This window comes from Myxocyprinus asiaticus, chromosome 21, assembly GCF_019703515.2.
Source record: "Myxocyprinus asiaticus isolate MX2 ecotype Aquarium Trade chromosome 21, UBuf_Myxa_2, whole genome shotgun sequence".
Classification (NCBI taxonomy): domain Eukaryota; kingdom Metazoa; phylum Chordata; class Actinopteri; order Cypriniformes; family Catostomidae; genus Myxocyprinus; species Myxocyprinus asiaticus.
In genome coordinates this window covers 29,863,506-29,885,402 of record NC_059364.1, presented here as the reverse complement: position 1 = coordinate 29,885,402, position 21,897 = coordinate 29,863,506, and the positions used below count along the sequence as shown (strand labels likewise).

The following is a 21,897-nucleotide window of genomic DNA, read 5'->3' as shown; positions in this document are numbered from 1 at the left end:
CAATTCGATAAATGTCATACATGCAACTTACTATCCACATACAGGTGCATCTCAATAAATTTGAATGTCGTGGAAAAGTTCATTTATTTCAGTAATTCAACTCAAATTGTGAAACTTGTGTATTAAATAAATTCAGTGCACACAGACTGAAGTAGTTTAAGTCTTTGGTTCTTTTAATTGTGATGATTTTGGCTCACATTTAACAAAAACCCACCAATTCACTATCTCAAAAAATTAGAATATGATGACATGCCAATCAGCTAATCAACTCAAAACACCTGCAAATGTTTCCTGAGCCTTCAAAATGGTCTCTCAGTTTGGTTCACTAGGCTACACAATCATGGGGAAGACTGCTGATCTGACAGTTGTCCAGAAGACAATCATTGACACCCTTCACAAGGAGAGTAAGCCACAAACATTCATTGCCAAAGAAGCTGGCTGTTCACAGAGTGCTGTATCCAAGCATGTTAACAGAAAGTTGAGTGGAAGGAAAAGTGTGGAAGAAAAAGATGCACAACCAACTGAGAGAACCGCAGCCTTATGATTGTCAAGCAAAATCAATTCAAGAATTTGGGTGAACTTCACAAGGAATGGACTGAGGCTGGGGTCAAGGCATCAAGAGCCACCACACACAGATGTGTCAAGGAATTTGGCTACAGTTGTCGTATTCCTCTTGTTAAGCCACTCCTGAACCACAGACAATGTCAGAGGCATCTTACCTGGGCTAAGGAGAAGAACTGGACTGTTGCCCAGTGGTCCAAAGTCCTCTTTTCAGATGAGAGCAAGTTTTGTATTTCATTTGGAAACCAAGGTCCTAGAGTCTGGAGGAAGGGTGAAGAAGCTCATAGCCCAAGTTGCTTGAAGTCCAGTGTTAAGTTTCCACAGTCTGTGATGATTTTGGGTGCAATGTCATCTGCTGGTGTTGGTCCATTGTGTTTTTTGAAAACCAAAGTCACTGCACCCATTTACCAAGAAATTTTGGAGCACTTCATGCTTCCTTCTGCTGACCAGCATTTTAAAGATGCTGATTTCATTTTCCAGCAGGATTTGGCACCTGCCCACACTGCCAAAAGCACCAAAAGTTGGTTAAATGACCATGGTGTTGGTGTGCTTGACTGGCCAGCAAACTCACCAGACCTGAACCCCATAGAGAATCTATGGGGTATTGTCAAGAGGAAAATGAGAAACAAGAGACCAAAAAATGCAGATGAGCTGAAGGCCACTGTCAAAAAAACCTGGGCTTCCATACCACCTCAGCAGTGCCACAAACTGATCACCTCCATGCCATGCCAAATTGAGGCAGTAATTAAAGCAAAAGGAGCCCCTACCAAGTATTGAGTACATATACAGTAAATGAACATACTTTCCAGAAGGCCAACAATTCACTAAAAATGTTTTTTTTATTGGTCTTATGATGTATTCTAATTTTTTGAGATAGCGAATTGGTGGGGTTTTGTTAAATGTGAGCCAAAATCATCACAATTAAAAGAACCGAAGACTTAAACTACTTCAGTCTGTGTGCACTGAATTTATTTAATACACGAGTTTCACAATTTGAGTTGAATTACTGAAATAAATGAACTTTTCCACGACATTCTAATTTATTGAGATGCACCTGTACAAATGCCTTTCAGCTTGTGTCTGAAATTCCAGTTTGTATAAATGTAACACAATTGGTGTGTCTAACCAAAGGAAGATATTCCAAATTAAACACAAAATGGCCTTGTTAAGCATTGAATGTGCATTTGTTTTGTATCAAGTGATGCGTGTCTATTCTGTTTTATTTATTTGAATTTTGAGACTTTTGTTTAGCTGTTCTTACCATGGCTGACCCACACACAAACAACTACCAATGAATAAGTCCTAAATTCATCCATAAGTGTGGGCACATCTACCCACTAATTTGGGAAAAATTCACAAATGCGTGTTATTAGCTTTATACAAATGTATTTTTACTTGTGTCTGTGTAATTTATTATTAAATGAATGTGCAGCTATTTGTACAAATAGAGACATATTTGTGAATATAAATGTTCCCTTTTGTACAAATAAATCACAGCTTGTGGATGCAACCAAATGAAGATGTTCCAAATGAAACACAAAATGGTCTTGTGAAGTATCGAATGTGCATTTGTGGATCAAGTGACACGCGCATTCATTGATGTCTTTTTGTGTGTTTTTGGTTTCATTCATTTTAATTTTGAGACTGGTTTTGCCTTGCATGATCCACACGTAACTTTGTGTAATAAAAGCAGCTACAACTAGATGACGGTCTCATTTTACAGATGTGCCATCAGGCGGGGTGTGGTTTATTCACACGGTCACTCTGCCACGGAGACATAGCACGTGTGGAGGCTTCACGCCATCCACCGCGGCAACCACGCTCAATTCACCATGCGCCCCACCGAGAACAAACCACATTATGGCGACCACGAGGAGGTTACCCCATGTGACTCTACCCTCCCTAGCAACCAGGCCAATTTGGTTGACCTGAGACCTGGCTGGAGTCACTCAGCACGCCCTGGGATTTGAACTAGCGAACTCCAGGGGTTGTAGCCAGCGTATTTTACCACTGAGCTACCCAGGCCCCAAAACTATGTTATATTTTAGCATCTTCAAAGTGGCCACACTTTGCCTAGATTTTGCAGAAATGTACTCTTGGCATTTTCTCAACCAACTTCTTGAGGTATCACCCTGGGATGCTTTTTAAACATATATGCTGGGCACTTAGTGGCTGCTTTTCTTAATTATTCAGTACAAGTCATCCATTTCAAAAACTTTTTATTTTTATTTTTTATTAAATTTTAGTTTTGTAATTAAATTAATATGTTGGCACAATTATATTTTTGTCTACAAAACTAATTTCAAACATTTAAGCATATGCCTTAAGATCAAAAGGATTTTAACATCATGAGAAACATTTCAGACAAGTCAGACAACATTAAGAACTGTACTCATGCTTTGACTACACAAACAGATATTTCCCATTGTGTAGACAGGAATTTCAGTCTAGAAACTTAGTTAAGATTGAAGTAGCAGACTCTAACGCTGACCTGGAACAAAGGCCCGGTTGGCCAGGTGTTGGAATCCTTTTAACTAGAAAGCTTCTGACATTTAACACAAACATACTGTCACCAGGACTTACACTATAAAATTGGCTTTTTTTTGCCTTTTATAATGTGACAGGACATTATCCTTGTGAATAAACCATGCCCTGCCTGATGGCACATCTGTAAAATGAGACTGTCATCTAGTGGTAGCAGCTTTTATTACACAAAGTTACGTGTGGATCATGCAAGGCAAAACCAGTCTCAAAATTAAAATGAATGAAACCAAAAACACACAAAAAGACGCCAATGAATGCACGTCACTTGATCCACAAATGCACATTCGATACTTCACAAGACCATTTTGTGTTTCATTTGGAACATCTTCATTTGGTTGCATCCACAAATTGTGATTTATTTGTACAAAAGGGAACATTTATATTCACAAATATGTCTCTATTTGTACAAATAGCTGCACATTCATTTAAAAATAAATTACACAGACACAAGTAAAGAGACATTTGTTTAAGGCTAATAACATGCATTTGTGAATTTTTTCCAAATTGATGGGTAGATGTGCCCACATTAATGAACAAATTTAGGACTTATTAATTGGTAGTTGTTTGTGTGTGGGTCAGCCATGGTAAAAAACAGCAAAACAGAAGTCTCAAAATTCAAATAAATGAAACAGAAAACACAGAAACATGCCAATGAATGCATGTGCCACTTGATCCACAAATGCACATTCAGTGCTTCACAAGGCCATTTTGTGTTTCATTTGGAACATCTTCATTCGGATGCATACACAAATTGTGATATGTTTGTACAAAAGGGAACATTTATATTCACAAATATGTCTCTATTTGAACAAATAGGTACATATTCATTTAATAATAAATTACACAAACACAAGTAAAATAACATTTTATAAGGCTAATAAAATGTATTTGTGAATTTTTCCCAAATTGGTGGGTAGATGTGCCCACATTAATGAATGAATTTAGGACTTATTCATTGGTAGTTGTTTGTGTGTGGGTTGGCCATGGTTAAAACAGTGAAACAAAAGTCTCAAAATTCAAATAAATAAAACAGAATAGACACAAAAATATTTCAATGAATGCACACGTCACTTGATCCACAAATGCACATTCAATGCTTCACAAGTCCATTTTGTGTTTAATTTGTAACATCTTCTTGGGTTAGACATGCAAATTGTGTTACATTTATATAAAAGGGACCGTTAGTATTCACAAATATGTCTCTATTTGTACAAATCGCTGCACATTCATTTAATTTGCAATTTCACAGACACAAGTTGAAAGGCATTTGTGTGTGGATAATTAGATGCATGTATGACATTTAGCAAATTGATGGATGTTTACGCATTTGTGAATAATTATGATACTATATTCATCCCATACTTGTTAGCTCGAGTGCTCGCTACTATTAAAGCAAAACAGAGACATAATAAATACTAGGAAGTTCTAAAATGCATGTTAAAGGAATATTCTGGGCTCAATACAAGTTAAGCTCAATCGACAGCATTTTGATTACCACAAAAAATTATTTTGACTTGTCCCTCCTTTTCTTTAAAAAAAGCAAAAATCTGGGTTTCAGTGAGGCACTTACAATGGAAGTGAACAGGGCCACTTTTTGGAGGGTTTAAAGGCAGAAATGTAAAGCTTATAATTTTATAAAAGCACTTACATTAATTCTTCTGTTAAAACTCATGTATTATGAGCTGCAATGTTGTTTAAAGCATAATTTTTACAGTCATTTTAGAGTTTGTTGACACTACATTGGCTATAACTTTACACAGAAAAGATTAGTAAGCAATTTTATCACACTAAAATCATGTTAACACGTATATTGTTTATGTCTTGTGTCTATAATTTTGAAATAGTGAGTATTTTAACTTTACGGATTGGCCCCATTCACTTCCATTGAAGTGCATCACTGTAACCCAGATTTTTGCTTTTTTTAAAGAAAAGGATAAATTTTTGTGGTAATCAACATTATGCCACAAATGCTGTCGATTAAGCCTAACTTGTATTGAACCAGGAATATTCCTTTAATTTTTCCACGATTCACTGATATTGTTATGCTGAAAATATATAAGTTATGAAAAACAAAAACATATACGCCAATTAAATTAGAAAAATGCAAAATTGAAGCATTTTCACAAGTGGCACTGTACAGTTTATTAAACAAACATTGGAAAAAAAATATGATTTCTAAACACAAATAACAAAGCTCACTGTGAGAGGATTAATTTAATTGGGGGGGCTGGGAAAGGAACACAAATAAACATACATTGGTTGTGTGATTTTAAATAAATGTGGCACTGAGAGTAAACTAACAGTATCTGAAACTAAATATACTAATTAACTAATACACTGAGTAATAATTCACAGATGTTTTTTCCGAAGCATGTTTCGAAAGACTGTGACATATTTGTAGAAGATGAGACACAGCATGATGAGTGCGATGCAGGTAAGAATCAAAACCACATACATGGGCAAGCGCTGGTCCTTGCTGTGAAGGAAGCAGATGAATATGCATGAAATAAAGCAGACAGGAAAATCCTCCCTCCATTAACTACACTAAAACACATACATTATTAATGTGCAATTTGCAAACATAATAAGTTGGAATAAGTTGAGTGTGAATGACTAGCCATATTTTAAGGTAATTTTCAGAGGAATAACACAGGAGAAATGAATAGCTTACATTTTTATTCCATATGTTTGAACAGCAAACACAGCACGAAGATCACAAAAGCTGAGTGGAAAGAAAAAACTTCTCACATCTCTGTTGTACAGGACCACACAGATGATAAATAATTTCTGCCATCATGTGGTCAAGATCCTGAACTACAAATCATAAACTGAAAACTAGAAATGACTGGCGAGTAACCTCAAAAGCAGCACCAGGAAAACATCCTAAAATGCAATAAGTAAAATAAATGTCTAACCTAAAGTGGTTTTCAACTTTTCAGTTGAAAAACTTCCTGTTGCAATTACCTTTGTAAAGTTAAGCACCAACCAGTCATAGATTACTTTCAGCTAAAACAGATGAAAGTGATATGTACCTGTAATCTGGGTCCAGAATCTTTACAATAAAGACATAAGTAGCACTATCTTTCTGGGAAAAAGTGAGGTAATTCCTGGAACTCCTATTCATAATTTCATAGGGTTGGTCAAGGTTTCCCTGTTTTTTAGAGGTATGAACAAAACAGCTCCTGTAATTCTGAAAGAAATAAAACACATACTCTTTTATTTAATTGTTAATAAACCACATGATTACATATATCTCCAAGGAGAAAGCCAAGGTTATTAAAACTAAATTGAGATACAAACTGTAAATGATACCCACATGAGGTCCCCAGGCCTCTTCAGGATGCTTCTTGTCGGCAAGCATGGATTTCCATGTTTGTGCCTCATGAAGGCAAGTTACCTATGGAGCCAAAAGGGAGGTTTTGTGTTTCTAAAACAACATAATAACAAGGACACATACTGTATATGCCTGATATACAGTTGTGCTCCAAAGTTGGCATACCCTGGCAGAAATTGTGAAATTTTGGCATTGATTTTGAAAATATGACTGATCATGCAAAAAAAACTGTCTTTTATTTAAGGATAGTGATCATATGACGCCATTTATCATCACATAGTTGTTTGGCTCCTTTTTAAATCATAATAATAACAGACATCACCCAAATGGCCCTGATCAAAAGTTTACATACCCTTGAATGTTTGGCCTTGTTACAGACACACAAGGTGACACACACAGGTTTAAATATCAATTTCCCACACCTGTGGCTGTTTAAATTGCAATTAGTGCCTGTGTATAAATAGTCAATGAGTTTGTTAGCTCTCACGTGGATGCACTGAGCAGGCTAGATACTGAGCCATGGGGAGCAGAAAAGAACTGTCAAAAGACCTGCGTAACAAGGTAAAGGAAATTTAGAAAGATGGAAAAGGATATAAAAAGATATCCAAAGCCTTGAAAATGCCAGTCAGTACTGTTCAATCACTTATTGAGAAGTGGAAAATTCAGGGATCTCTTGATACCAAGCCAAGGTCAGGTAGACCAAGAAAGATTTAAGCCACAACTGCCAGAAGAATTGTTGGGGATACAAAGAAAACCCCACAGGTAACCTCAGGATAAATACAGGCTGCTCTGGAGAAAGACAGTGTGGTTGTTTCAAGGAGCACAATACGACGATACTTGAACAAAAATGAGCTGCATGGTCGAGTTGCCAGAAAGAAGCCAATGCCACAAAAAAGCCCAGTTACAAAATGACGGTGTGGTTGTTTCAAGGAGCACAATACTTGATGACCCCTCTCCAAACATAGTGCTTAATGTTGTGACCATAAAGCTCTATTTTGGTCTCGTCACTCCAAATTACAGTGTGCCAGAAGCTGTGAGGCGTGTCAAGGTGTTGTCGGGCATATTGTAACCGGGCTTTTTTGTGGCATTGGCGCAGTAAAGACTTCCTTCAGGCAACTCGACCATGCAGCTCATTTTTGTTCAAGTATCGTCGTATTGTGCTCTTTGAAACAACAACACCGTCTTTTTCCAGAGCAGCATGTATTTCTCCTGAGGTTACCTGTGGGTTTTTCTTTGTATCCCGAACAATTCTTCTGGCAGTTGTGGCTGAAATCTTTCGTGGTCTACCTGACCTTGGCTTGGTATCAAGAGATCCCTGAATTTTCTACTTCTTAATAAGTGATTGAACAGTACTGACTGGCATTTTCAAGGCTTTGGATATCTTTTTATATCCTTTTCCATCTTTATAAAGTTCCATTACCTTGTTACGCAGGTCTTTTGACAGTTCTTTTCTGCTCCCCATGGCTCAGTATCTAGCCTGCTCAGTGCATCCACATGAGAGCTAACAAACTCATTGACTATTTATACACAGACACTAATTGCAATTTAAAAAGCAACAGGTGTGTGAAATTAACCTTTAATTGCTATTTAAACCTGTGTGTTTCACCTTGTGTGTCTGTAACAAGGCCAAACATTCAAGGGTATGTAAACATTTGATCAGGGCCATTTGGGTGATTTCTGTTATCATTATGATTTAAAAAGGAGCCAAAGAACTATGTTATAATAAATGGCTTCATATGATCACTATCCTTAAATAAAAAAGTTTTTTTTTGCATGATCAGTCATATTTTCAAATCAATGCCAAAATTTCACAATTTCTGCCAGGGTATGCAAACTTTTGAGCACAACTGTATATTACCTGTCGCATGGTTGCATTAAAATAATAGTCTTTTCGACCAAACTTCTCCCACACTATGAAGTTGGCATAAACACTACGCACAAATGTGTCTCCATCATACCTAAAGAAAAAGAAAAATATCATATAAGACATTTAACATTACAATTTATATCCAAAGTATAACAACTGCACTACAATATCAATCTATTTTCTCATAGAGCATTCAGTCTGAAGCATTTAAAAGACAATAAAAAGTGGATGTATAGGCTCATACTGGTAATTGATTGGGGAGGTTTAAAGACTTTTTTAATTGTTGCATTGCTCTAACACTTCAGTAACATTGCTTGTGTCATACTCACAGATCGATATCAGGGCGAAAGGCATCTTTGTAGTTCATTTTCAACACACAGCCAATCCTCTTCCAGTCATAGTGCACAAGCTGAGAGACATTATGAGAACTCATGACTATCAGTTGCTTCACATGTGCTTGTGGTGTGAGAAAAACTTGCTGTCATAGCACTTGTCCTCATAACATTTTTGCTTTGTTCACAATGAATTTGGAAACAGTAGGTTGGCTTTTCCTAAGCTAAACTCGGTCTGTGCTTACTGAAATTCTGTGTAGTGCCCCCCAGTGGCCGAAACAGAAAGTATTTTAGAAAGAATGGGCAAGTGTGAAGGGTCTGTCTGTCCTGCACATGGGAGCCTACACCTCAACGGAACTTCGGCTGACATAAAAATGTGAGCACTTCTGACGCACGCATTAATAGTAGTATAGCATGGGAACTGACTGAAGAGACTTCTAGCTGCTTTGAGCTTTCCTATTCTTGATAAAAATAATGATCAAACTGATCTCTCCTTAAAGCAATGCAAAAGTCAGACATCAGCAAACTTTAACAAGTGAAGAGTGCTTTAAAAACACGCTTCATAAAGCTTTGAAACCTTATTAAACAATTTGTTCAGATTCCAATGTAAGCATACAACACACTGGCCAAGTCATATGAAACATTTGTTCCGATATACACAAGTCCAGATGTTTATGTACTGTAAGTAGTTATAACTTGCATGATATGACTTATATGATGGCCATAGAATGACCATATACTGTTTGCACAATGTTATCAAGCTAAACTGTTTGCACAATGTTATCAAGCTTATTAAGTAAAATAAAGGTGTTTTAAAACCTATGTGGGTTTCGTGTTATTCTTCTTTCAAAAGGAAATTTGACTTAATTCACAGTAAGACAAGATTGCTTGTCTGGTATAAATTGGACATATTATTATTATTATTATTATTATTTTTTCAATAAATTGGCAATATTGACTGTGGAATGTTGTTGTGATGATGTCACAACCAGCCCAGTTTGCCCAGTAGTATGTCCAAATCCTCAGTATTCATAAAACAGTAAGCGAGGAATACCCGGATGACCTATTATTTCCAGCAAGATTCTGAAGTGTAGATTGACTGGACATATTAAGATCCCATAATCCCTTCGGGAGATTAAGAGACGTTGTGTTCAAAACACTGGATTTAAAAGACCGGCGGTGAACCACGAGTTGGACGGCTCTTTTCAACTGTAAGTGATATGCATGATGCATTATTTTCTTCATTGACTGCTTTGGGAAGATCTTGTTTTTTTTAAATAAAGTTTATAATAATAATAACAATTTTGGTCAATAATATAGACTGTAATGTGGAAACATTTGAAATTTAGCATTATGGTATGAATTATTTGAATTTTTTAATGTTTTTTTTATTTTTATTTATTTTCATTACTTGGACTATTGTCAAGTTCCGAATAAAGAGAAAATTATATAAGAGGAAGTATTTGGAAGTATTTAATTAACTGACTGAATTATCCAAATATCAGTAGTACAGTGTAGTTATTTAATATATTAACACATTTTTATTGATTTTCCAAAAAAAGAAAAACATTACTATATCGTGATATAAAATGACTTGTATCTTGATATAAGATTTTGGTCAAATCGCCCACCTCTACCTTGGATCATGCTGTTTTGTACTAATATCAGTAGTACTAGTAGTACATATCTAAAAATATCAAGGCCTACTGTCTCACGCGAGCAGGACTGATTCTCACCAGATCTTTCTTTTTTGGGTTTCTCAGCACAGATCTGTAAAAAAGATGCGTTGAGGGGGTTAAGTGGGACAGAAAATCCAATACACTTTATTAACAAGTGCCACGTTTTTTGTGCATGTTACCCTGGAATGGTATATTTCTCAAAGGTGTGCATCTCGCATGGAATTTCCTGTGGTCTACACACACACAAGGCACAAAACAATAACTCAGTTCAGAAGGTTTGACCTACGACATGGTTGTAACATAACTTGTCTAAAAAATATTGTTACATTATTAGATGACACTTACTTTACTACACGAATGTGCCTGTTTGGTGGGCACCCCACAAGTAAGTGGGAAACCTACAGAAAATGTATATCTTTTTTCAGTGCAATAGTATCTAGTTTCTCATCTCTTTTTCACAATTACCACTACCAGCTACAAGAAAAATACCAACAAATCAACTTATTATTACCTGATTTTTTGGCAGATAGCAAGCATTTCCAATCTGGGTTGGTAACAGCTCCATAGAGACAATACCACTTGATTGTGAGCTGTTTTCAATTATGTGACAATATGATTTTTATGACAGTTGGAAGACCTAATAACTAATAAAGTTGAATTAGTCTGCACAATAATCGTATTTTCCACTAACATGCATTTTAAAGGTGTAAGCACTCACATTAGACCCGAGTTGTTTGGCACGCTTCTGAGGTGTGGTTCCTGATAAATAATAAATGTCTGGAAAAACAACATCTTAATACAGTGTAATACCAGGTGAAAAAATAATAAAAAAAGAAAAAAAAAGTATTTTTCTTTTTTTTTAAGAAAAGGAGGAACGAGTCGAAATTGTTTGTGGTAGTCAACATTGTGCCACAAATGCTGTCAATTGAGCTTAACTTGTACTGAGCCCAAAATATTCCTTCAAGACCAAGTATCTGAAATAACTAGCTATGGGCATTGTTGCTTAACAAACAACAAACTATCAAACAACTACTAAAATACCATTTGAAACAGTTCAGTGCAGACTGAGTTTTCTAAATGTGCTCTTGTTAGGAGACCATTCTTGTCCAAACCTTGTTTATAGTTTCCACACGGCGCACACTCTCAAAATGAGTCCTTGCTGCGATTTGCAGCAGATGTTTGTTGTTCATGTGCAGCTTCACATCAATACTCTTACCTTCATGGTAGACTATCTGGAGAAAAAAACAGGAACTGTCCCACTATGTTGTTCTACATTAGACACCTGATGTATTTGGTGTACACAATGTACCGCCAGCTAAAACCACTAACATGCTTCTCTGAGTCTTTATTTACTAGTCCTGGTACAAAATGAAATGAGTTATTAGCTCTGTACTACTCTGCATGACTAAGGGACAGAGGAGTATTTCTGTGAGGTAATACTTCCCACTCATGATACATCAACTAGTGTATTCCAATTCACCTGGGCCCACAACTCCTTGCGATCTCCCTTGTCCAGGTAGTAGACATGCCTCTTCATCTTGTGTGTGAAACCAATAAAGGGACAGCCGTGGACCCCTCCTCGCATGGCACTCCTGATCTCCATCAGCAAAGGGTACTTCTGCACATGCAGACCACTGTCTGACAATATCAGCATATCGATCTGATTCTTCTGGTTTAGATAGAGTACCATGGAACTTCCAGAGTCAGTCCAAGTGGGAAGCCGCAGCAGTTTATTTATGCCAGCTTTACAGAAGAACAACACATTGTTCTCCATCTTAATCAGCATGTTCCATGAGTGGTCTGCATAGAGGAGAGTCAAATAGAGTGGAAAATTTAAAAAGTTAAAAAATACTTTTAAAATTAAACATGATTTTATTTCTCCTTTTGCTTTGTTAACTAAAAATCGTAATTTTTTCAATCAAACTCATATCAGAGATTCAAATCCAACTTCATTGGCACATCTGATCATCTAATATCTGCCACTCACCCATGACCACATGATGAATGTGGCTACCACTGGCTGCTTGGCTTAGACTGGAAGAATCAGTTGGTTGCATGTATCCCCATTCACTATCATTGTGAAAACTATAGAGCATCACATCTTTGTTCCACACCAGCAGAGTTTCCAAAGCTGAGCCGACAAAGAACATCTGAAATGGGCCCTGAAGAACATCCTGCTCTTTGAGGTTACTCAAGAATGTGCTGGTTCTCCAGATACCTTCCGTCTCATAGAATGTGAGCAGGGAAAGTCGTACAGGGTCGTCATTGTGTGTGTACATGACCAGTGCACACAAAGCTTCTGGATGGGAGCCAAACGAGGCAGTAAGGATGGTGGCAGTTTTGGGAAGACTCAGTACCTTTGTCATATAGCTGTTGTTAGTCTGCCAGTCCAGACTTTTTCCACCTATATAAAGTTCATGGTCTTTCCATGCAAGAACTGAAGCAAGTTCAAAGGCCTAAAAGTGAAATTTAAGTAACAGTCCACATTTTAGTAACTGAAAACCCCACAATATTTGTCTAAAGCAAATCATCAGTTCAATCACTACTTCTGATTTTTACAAATCAGAAACACTTACTTGCAAAGGGTAGTAATCCACACACTGAGTTCTGAAATTGAGGCCTTTAACCCCATGAACCAGCAATTTCTTTGGATTCATCCTCAATATTCTGTCCTTGTTGTCTCTCCAGAAAAGAGCATCTCCTATGCGGAATATTAAGGCATTCTCCAATAGGGCAGCCTCAAAAATAGTAAAATAACCCTCAGCTGGCACATGCAAATCTCCAGGGTCGACCTTGACCTCCTCATAAGTGAGGAAAGCATTCTTGGTCATGAAAGTGCCTTTTTCAGACAGTAGTAAGGCTCGGTAAGGGGTACATACACCCCATACTAAAGACAACTGGCTCCCTGTTGGCAGGCATAGGGATACCTCTCTGTCACCATATGGTTTCTCTGGGGATGCCATGTAAAATGTATGTTGACTAGAAACAACACATCGTCCATGAAAAGAGACTGACTGACCAACTATACAAAAATTATGATATTCAGGGTTACCAAGAAGGCGAGCCTCCCAAAATCTGAAAAAAATTATGATTGTGAAAGATGCTGTCATCATATTATACAGGTCATTATTATGAATATGAAATTTGTTGAACATTAAAGGAAAATTCTGGGATCAATACAAGTTAAGCTCAATCGATAGCATTTGTGGCATTATGTTAATTACCACAAAAATTAATTTAGACTCATCCCTCCTTTTCTGGGTTACAGTGAGACACTTACAATGGAAGTGAATGGGGCCAATCTGTAAACATAAAAAGTACTCACTGTTTCAAAAGTATAGCCACAAGACATAAACAATATTCATGTAAACATGATTTTTGTGTGACAAAATCGCTTACTAAACTTTTCTGTATAAAGTTATAGCCAATTTTACAACTTCGCTGCAATGTCGATGTAATGTCAACAAACTCTAAAACCCTAAAATGACTGTAAAAATTACGATTTAAACAACTTTACAGCTCAAATAATACATGAATCTTAACAGAAAAGGGAATGTAAGTGCTTTTATAAAATTATTGGCTTCACATTTCTGCCTTTAAACCCTCCAAAAATTGGCCCCATTCACTTCCATTGTAAATCCCTTGCTGTAACTTCGATCTTTGCTTTTTTTAATGAAAAGGAGGGACTAGTCAAAATTATTTTTTGTGGTAATCAACATTATGCCACAAATGCTGTCGATTGAGCTTAACTTGTATTGAACCTGGAATATTCCTTTAAGAAAAAGTCTGAAAGTGAATGGAAAACAATTGAACAGAATTACCCCTGATTTGTAAAGTAACTCTGTACTGTCTGAGAGAATGAAGATGACTCAATGACTGGATATGCTCCACTGATGAGTAATTGCTTAGTAAGATATCTAGAATGCTGGAAAGGTACAAAAGTGTATCAACTGGGAGTTTAAAAAGTTAGCAAATTGGAAGAATCTTACTTGGAACTCTAACAGATCATTAATATATTGTTGATACATAACCAAAATATTTGATAGGTCTTTCAAGAATAAGACTTGGTCCTACTATAGAGGGAACAAGTGCAGTGTTGTAAATTTCAGTCCTTTCTGCTTGGTCTGGATCAATGATCCATATTCGGACAATCTAAATACACACAAAAGACACCAGTATACATTATCTCAACTAAAGGAAAAATTATATTTGCGTGGAACAAAGGAAAGGTTTCTGATCCAAGTAAAAGTCTAACCTGGGAGTCACTTTCAGATGCATTTCTGTTTGTCAAAAAGATAAAAGCAATACATAAAATAAATTTTATATATATATATATATATATATATATATATATATATATATATATATATATATATATTATTTGTATTATTATTATTATTATTTTTTTTTTTTTGCAAGTATATTTCTAAAGCATGTTGTCCATAAAGCAATTATTGGCATTTATAGTGTAATTTAAAGTTGAAAGATGAAATGAACAGATTATTTGAGCTGGTAAATACCTGAGCTCAGGAATAACAGCATACCACGCAAAACTGAAAAATGAGTCACTTATATAAAGGTGTCGCTCCTCTTCCCCTGCAGACACACCCTAGAAGAAAATAACAAAATAAAGGGCTAACTAATCAAATGAAAACATATAAAACATCATTATGTGTGTGTGTGTGTGTGTGTGTGTGTGTACATGATAGTAAAACCTGAGATCACCTACATTGTGGGGACCACTCAGCGGTCTCCATGAGTGAAATGGCTTATTAAACATATTAAATGATGTTTTTTTGAAAATGTAAAAATGCAGAAAGGTTTCTGTGAGGGTTAGGTTTAGGGGTAGGGTTAGGGTTAGGGTTAGGGTTAGGGGATAGAAATTATCATTAGATCTGTATAAAATCCAAAAATGCATGGAAGTCTATGGAGAGTCCCCACAATGATATAAAAACATAGTTGTGTGTGTGTGTGTGTGTGTGTGTGTGTGTGTGTGTGTGTGAACTTACAGAAACCAATGGCTTTACAGTTTGAAATCCAGAAGATTCGCACCAAATAACAGCATTGGGTGAGCTTAGTGGATTAAAAAACATAAATGTACATTAAAAAAAGTATTTATAACATTTACTATACATTATTAAATATGAATAGACCTATACATTATATGTGCTTTACCTCTTGTTATTGATGTCACAACTCTCAGGGTATTGCCACTCTAAAAAAGAGGATCCTTCATACTCTAAAAATATCTACATAAAACAAAATATTTGTAGTTTTTAACATAACTAAAATGATTATGTTTTTATTTTTGAAGTGATTCAACATCTGAATGTGTTTATGTTGGATGGTGAGAGAACAATTTATTTAGACTTCTAAGATGGCTAAACTAAAGTTAAAACACCACAAACAAGACTATCCCTTACAAATATTTACCATGGTAACAGTTTCCACACTACACTTAGCTATTGATACTGCCGGTACAATAAAACTGATAACTTGGTATTAGCCACCACTGTCATTAAAAAAAAAAAAAAAAAAAAAAAAATGTTGAAAGCTTCTTAGACTGCTTGGAGACCTATATTAATTTATAATGATTTGTGTGATTTTATAAGGGACTTTCAGTCACTTACAGCACTGTGTACGGTGTATAACTCTTTCTCCTCCAAAATATTCTTGTATCTGATAATAAACAAGCACAGAAACAGTCAAACAATCCACATACTGTATATATAAAACAGTTGTTAGCTACTGTTATTTGCTAGCTTAGCTGAGTGCCACCATAACTGCCATTTGATCGCTGGAGGTTTGAGGTTAATAATTTACCTCCAGACTCCAACACCAATTTGAAAATGTGTTAGTAAAAGGCATGTTACCACTCCCAAAAATCCAAACATGTTGTAGCAGTTTTTCCTAAATGTAATGCTTAATTTGTTGACATTCGTAGAACACGTCAGAATATTCGCTTTGGACTACAGGTGTCGCTGTTCACATACAACCAACTGACAATATGTTTCATTTGTTTCACTCTGTGTGTTTGTAAATCTAGATATAAATTTATCCACGCACTGTGAACAGCTAGATACTTATAAATATTATAAATGTTACAATATAATTTGTTTTTGTAATATATGAGTCACAACAGTTCTGTTTTTGAAGGACAATTCCATATACAGTGTTGGGAGTAATTTTATGTTAAAATACTTTCTTCTATCCCAGCTTAATATGCAGAGACAACTATTAGTAAACTATAAGTATTTACTCAAAAACTGTAAGCACTGTGTTTCTGTGGCATGGTGAAATTTCTCTATTTGTTTTGAGAGACCCACTTAGAACCCGCCTCAACAAGGTTACTCAACCAATGGCGTGAGTTGGGGGCGGGACACTTTGTTTGACCAACGGCAGAGGGGGGTTCAGAAGCTGTTTTGAAAACAAAGTTTATTTTTGTAATTCCATTTGGTGGCGCTAGTGGCGCAGAAATTACATCAACTGTAATGACAAAGTAATTAATTACTGTAATCTGATTATTTACTAGTACAAAAGCAGTGTAACACATTACATTTCAAAGACTTGCAATCAAATTACAGTTACTGACTTTCAATTAAGTTAATTATTTTTGATTACTTGGGTTACACATTTTTTTTTTTTAAATAACTGTATATATGTAGAATAGATTTCAAACATGAATTACGTTAATATGTACATCTGTTTGGGTTTTGTGATGCTGAATGATGCCCCCTAAAGTCCCAGGTATACTTTGTTTATGAGCATTCCGGACAGGATTGTGCCCGGCCGACTGCGTTGCCATTGTGAGTATACTTTTCTGACCACGAGCGAACATGAATGCATTCGACACATGCACACTACAGCTGCTTTGTTACATTTATTTACATATTTACATTTATTCATTTGGCAGACGCTTTTATCCAAAGCACTTACAAAAGAGGAAAACATAAGCTAATCATATTAAGGAGACAATGGTATGAAAAGTGCCATATTACAAAGTTTCACTAGCATCAGAATAGCGTTCAAAACAGATTAAAGTGCTTTTATGTATATATATAGTGACTGGTTAAGTGATCATGGAAAAGATGTGTTTTTAGCTGTTTTTTGGAAGACAGAAAGTGAGTCAGCTTCACGGATGGAGTTGGGAAGGTCATTTTTCAAGCCGAAAGTCCGGCAAAGTGTTTTGGTGCCTCTTTGTGTTTGATACAACAAGGCGATGTTCCTTAGCCGACCGCAGGCTTCTAGTGGGCACGTAGCTCTGCAGAAATGATTTTAGGTATGCTGGAGCAGACCCAGTGACTGTTTTTTTTTTCTTTTTCTTTTTTCTCCCAATTTGGAATGCCCAATTCCCAATGTGTTTTTTAAGTCCTTGTGGTCACGTAGTGATTCGCCTCAGTCCGGTCTGAGACAGTCAACCCGTGCATCTTATCACATGGCTTATTGAGTGCATTGCAACGGAGACATAGTGCGTGTGGAGGCTTCACGCCATCAACCACGGCAACCACGCTCAACTTACCACGTACCCCACCGAGAATGGACCACATTATAGCGATCACGAGGAGGTTACCCCATGTGACTCTACCCTCCCTAGCAACCGGGCCAATTTGGTTGCTTAGGAGACCTGGCTGGAGTCACTCAGCACACCCTGGGATTCAAACTAGTGAACTCCAGGGGTGGTAGCCAGCGTCTTTACCACTGAGCTACCCAGGCCCCCCAGTGACTGTTTTGTATGCCAGCATCAGAGCCTTGAACTTGATACGTGCATCAACCGGCAGCCAGTGAAGAGAGACAAGGAGTGGTGTAACATGCGCTCTCTTTGGTTGATTAAAGACCAGATGTACTGCTGCATTCTGGATCAACATGCAGGGAGGCCTGCAATGAGAGCGTTACAGTAGTCCAGTCTAGTTATGACAAGTGACTGAACAAGAAGTTGTGTGGCATGTTCAGAGAGGAAGGGTCTTATCTTCCTGATATTGTGGAGTGTAAATCTACATGATCTTGCAGTCATTGAGCTGTTGTCTGTGAAATTTTGTTTGTTATCGATGGTTACCCTTAGATTTATGACCATTATGGAAGGAGTTACTGTAGTTGCACCCAGCTGCACGGTGATGTTGTGTTCAACAGCAGGGTTGGCTGGAAAGACAAGGAGTTCAGTCTTGGCTGGGTTAAGTTGCAGGTGGTGTTCTTTCATCCAGGCCGAGATTCGAGCAGTCACTGTGGTGTCGTTGGACTGGAAAGACAAGTAGAGTTGCGTGTCATCATCGTAGCAATGGTAAGAGAAACCATGTGCCTGAATGATGGGTCCCAGTGTTGGTGTGTATATAGAGAAGAGAAGTGGCCCAAGCACTGAACCCTGAGGTACCCCAGTAAGTAGCTGATATGGCTTGGACACCTCACCTCTCTAGGCTACCTTGAAGGGCCTACCTGAGATATAGGAATTAAACCAGTCAAGCACAATTCCTGTGATGCCCAGCGAAGAGAGGGTGGAGAGTAAGATCTGATGGTTGACTCTGTCGAAGGCTGCAGAAAGGTCCAGTAAAATCAGGATGGATGATCTGGAGTCAGCTTTCGCCTGTCTCAGCGACTCAGTGACAGACAGCAGGGCAGTCTAGGTGGAGTGTCCACTTTTGAAGCCTGACTGATTGTCATCCAGCAGCTTGTTCTGTGAGAAATAGGCAGAGATTTGATTGAAAACTGCCCTTTCAAGTGTTTTTGCCATGAATGGGATGAGAGAGACTGGTCTGTAGTGCTCTGTTTATGCAGGTTTCTTCAGCAGCGGGGTTACTGTTACTCGAGCCTGCTTAAATGTAGTGGGAAAAGTGCCTGTAAGTAGAGATGTGTTAATTATGTGAGTGAGTGCAGGTAAGATGGACGGAGAGATGGCCTTGAGAAGGTGAGAAGGAATGGGGTCAAGGGAACAGGTCGTGGTGTGGTTGGAGAGGAGGAGTTTAGAGACCTCAGTGTCAGTCAGAGGAGAGAACATAGAGACAGAGGAGTTGCATACTGGAGACAGGTGTTTGACAGGGTGTGGTGCTGAGAATGTATAGAGAATGTGTGACACTTTTAGTACGGTCAATGGCCAGCGCATGCGCAGACGACCCACACAGCTGAGGACCGCGTGCGCAAGTCAAGAAAATCTAGGCGGCGGGCGGTCAATCCGCGCGGCTGTGCTGATGATGCAATTTGCATCACACATACTGAGCCGGAGCAATCCGCAATGCGCACACCTGAAGCATACTTTGGCCGTAACAAGTCAATGAACAAGAAGGAAATATAGACATTATTTTTAATCAGTTTAGTGGAAAAACAAAAGCTTTTCTGTGAAAAGTGTTGTAGAAAGTAACTTAAAAGTATTTAATATTACTTTTTTCGACTAAGTAATCAGTAAAGTGAGTAATCTGATTACAATTTTAGAGTAGACATTAGTCATTTGTAACGAATTATTTTTTGTGTAATTTACCCAACACGGTCCATATCACTGATTACTGTACTTGAGTTTTGTATGGAGTGCATTCACTGTCTGCTCAGGTGTCAGAAGAGGGCTGTGTCTAGAAGGTAACCGTCCGAATATCAAAGTCTCGCGAGACTCGTATTTGTTGTCACTGAGGTGAGGGCTAAGGCTAGATTTAGGGGTAGGTTTAAGGTAAGGGTTATATTTAGAGGTAAGGGTAGGGTTTCTGTGGGACTCCTGAGAAACATAATGTACACAGTGTATGAACATCGCGTGCGACTCTCGCGAGACATTTGACATTCGGATGGTTACCTTCTAGACACGACCTCGGAAGAGCCTTGCGGAGCTGCGGGCAGAGAGCAGAGGAGGATACAGTCATGTCAGAAAGCGGGAATGCACAGTCGCAGGACGGAGGATCCCAAGGCGAGGTCACGGCGAGCCGGGTGACGACCCCAAATGTGGGCAATAGAGTGACCGTGGTGCTCGGAGCTCAGTGGGGCGATGAAGGGAAAGGAAAGGTGGTGGACGTGCTGGCCCAGGATGCAGATATTGTCTGCCGATGTCAGGTAGTTATTATGAGCACTATGTGTACTTCAGAAAGAGGCACTTATCTCACCAGATCCTTCTTTGGCGGCTTGCATCTGTTCACTTAACCCCGTTTGCTCTTTGAATTACTTTGCTATGGTTAGCTAACATTCATTCAAGCTTGAATGAGGAACATGCACGCTTAAAGGTTTGATCTAGATCGAGATGACATTCGTGGAAATCGACGAACATATTTGGCGATATTTCCTGTGGGTTGTGCAGTTGTTTTGATGCCGTGTCTACATAGTAACAGTGGCAACAACACAGTGATTGTTAACTTGCATTCTCACACATACTGTACAGTAATATTAATGGCAGATCAGTCAGATTCATACATACTGTAGGCAGGAGTAGTTTTGCATGTTATTTGTGTGTGTAATTTCTTGTTTGTTGTTTGAAGCAGTTAGCTGATGTATTATTAAAGCGGAAATGCACAAAGCGCCCATACAACAACGTATCGACTCTGCTGGCGACGCGACAAATGAACTGTCTGGACTGCGCGAGAGCGACGTTGATTTAAATGCATTGATTATAATTAGAGCTCGTTCAGCCGAGTCGCTAGCCATGTAGATGGTTGCTAATGTCACCTTGAGTACATTATGTTGTATTGAAACCAACGTGATGTCTGACAGGTCGGCCTTGAAATGTAGTATCATTCTAGTGCTCTGCTTTAAAATATTTAATTGGCTAGAAATTGCTCTTTTTTTTTTTTTACACATTCTCTTTAAAATTATTTTAAAAATCATTATCCAGTAATCAAGAATGACTGGAAAAATCGTGGAAATTCATTGGTCAAAAGGTGAACCCTGTTAAAAACTGATATAATCCTATGGGTAGTAATTGATTTTAATTGATTTTTATTATAATAAAAAAAAGCTCTCCTGACCAGAAAGAGCAGTCCTGTTTTACCTGCATCTTTGAATATTTGTCATTTAGAGTAATCTTGAAAATGCACGGCTGGGACAAAGAAAGGTTTAATGGTGCACATGCCACCATTTGTCAACATATCTTCCATTGCATGTCAGAAGGAAACAGGTGTCACTTTATGAGCCACTAATGATTTGCAGATGTAGAACTGCTTTCACTCATTTCCTTAAAGGGTTCACCCAAAAATGAAAATTATCTCATCATTTACGCACCCTCATTCCATCCCAGATGTGTATGACTTTCTTTCTTCACAAACAAAATGAATAATTTTAGAAGAATATCTCAGCTCTGTAGGTCCATACAATGCGAGTGAATGGGGTTCAACACTTTCAAGCTCCAAAAAACACATCAAGGTAATCCATAACACTCCAGTGTTTTAATCCATATATTCTGAAGTGATACGATTTGTTTTAGGTGAGAACAGACAAAAATATAAGAACATTTTTACTGTACATCTTGTCATTTCAGTCTCTAGGCATGATCATGATTTTAAGCGCAGTTACATTTCCTAGTGCTTGACGCATGAGCTGCGCACTAGATGGTGCCATAGGACGTGTAATCAAGTTTTAAATCATGATCACTAAGAAGACTGCTGGTGTCAAGATTTATAGTGA

At 37.7% G+C, this 21,897-nt stretch overlaps 2 protein-coding genes across 2 annotated transcripts in view; one reads left to right on the top strand and one right to left on the bottom strand.

Annotated features, from left to right (window-relative positions):
• Nucleotides 1–5,245: 5,245 nt before the first annotated feature.
• LOC127412028 (cation channel sperm-associated auxiliary subunit epsilon-like) lies at nucleotides 5,246–20,041 on the bottom strand. The gene is made up of 23 exons (XM_051648068.1): nucleotides 19,812–20,041; nucleotides 15,948–15,996; nucleotides 15,493–15,566; nucleotides 15,323–15,390; nucleotides 14,838–14,913; nucleotides 14,573–14,597; nucleotides 14,392–14,469; nucleotides 14,139–14,242; nucleotides 12,894–13,392; nucleotides 12,305–12,773; nucleotides 11,798–12,117; nucleotides 11,430–11,549; nucleotides 11,036–11,076; nucleotides 10,829–10,907; nucleotides 10,663–10,715; nucleotides 10,497–10,550; nucleotides 10,375–10,408; nucleotides 8,636–8,715; nucleotides 8,298–8,397; nucleotides 6,422–6,502; nucleotides 6,138–6,295; nucleotides 5,777–5,827; nucleotides 5,246–5,581 (listed from the first exon to the last, which is right to left on the bottom strand). The coding sequence occupies exons 1-23, from the start codon at nucleotides 20,039–20,041 to the stop codon at nucleotides 5,455–5,457; spliced, it is 2,970 nt and encodes a 989-aa protein (XP_051504028.1). The 3' UTR covers nucleotides 5,246–5,454.
• Nucleotides 19,979–21,897, top strand: part of LOC127411772 (adenylosuccinate synthetase isozyme 2) — a 36,058-nt gene continuing 34,139 nt past the window's right edge. The window contains exon 1 of the mRNA XM_051647517.1: nucleotides 19,979–20,337. Coding sequence (XP_051503477.1) covers nucleotides 20,149–20,337 — 189 coding nt within the window. The 5' untranslated portion in view covers nucleotides 19,979–20,148. The remainder of the gene's footprint in view (nucleotides 20,338–21,897) is intronic.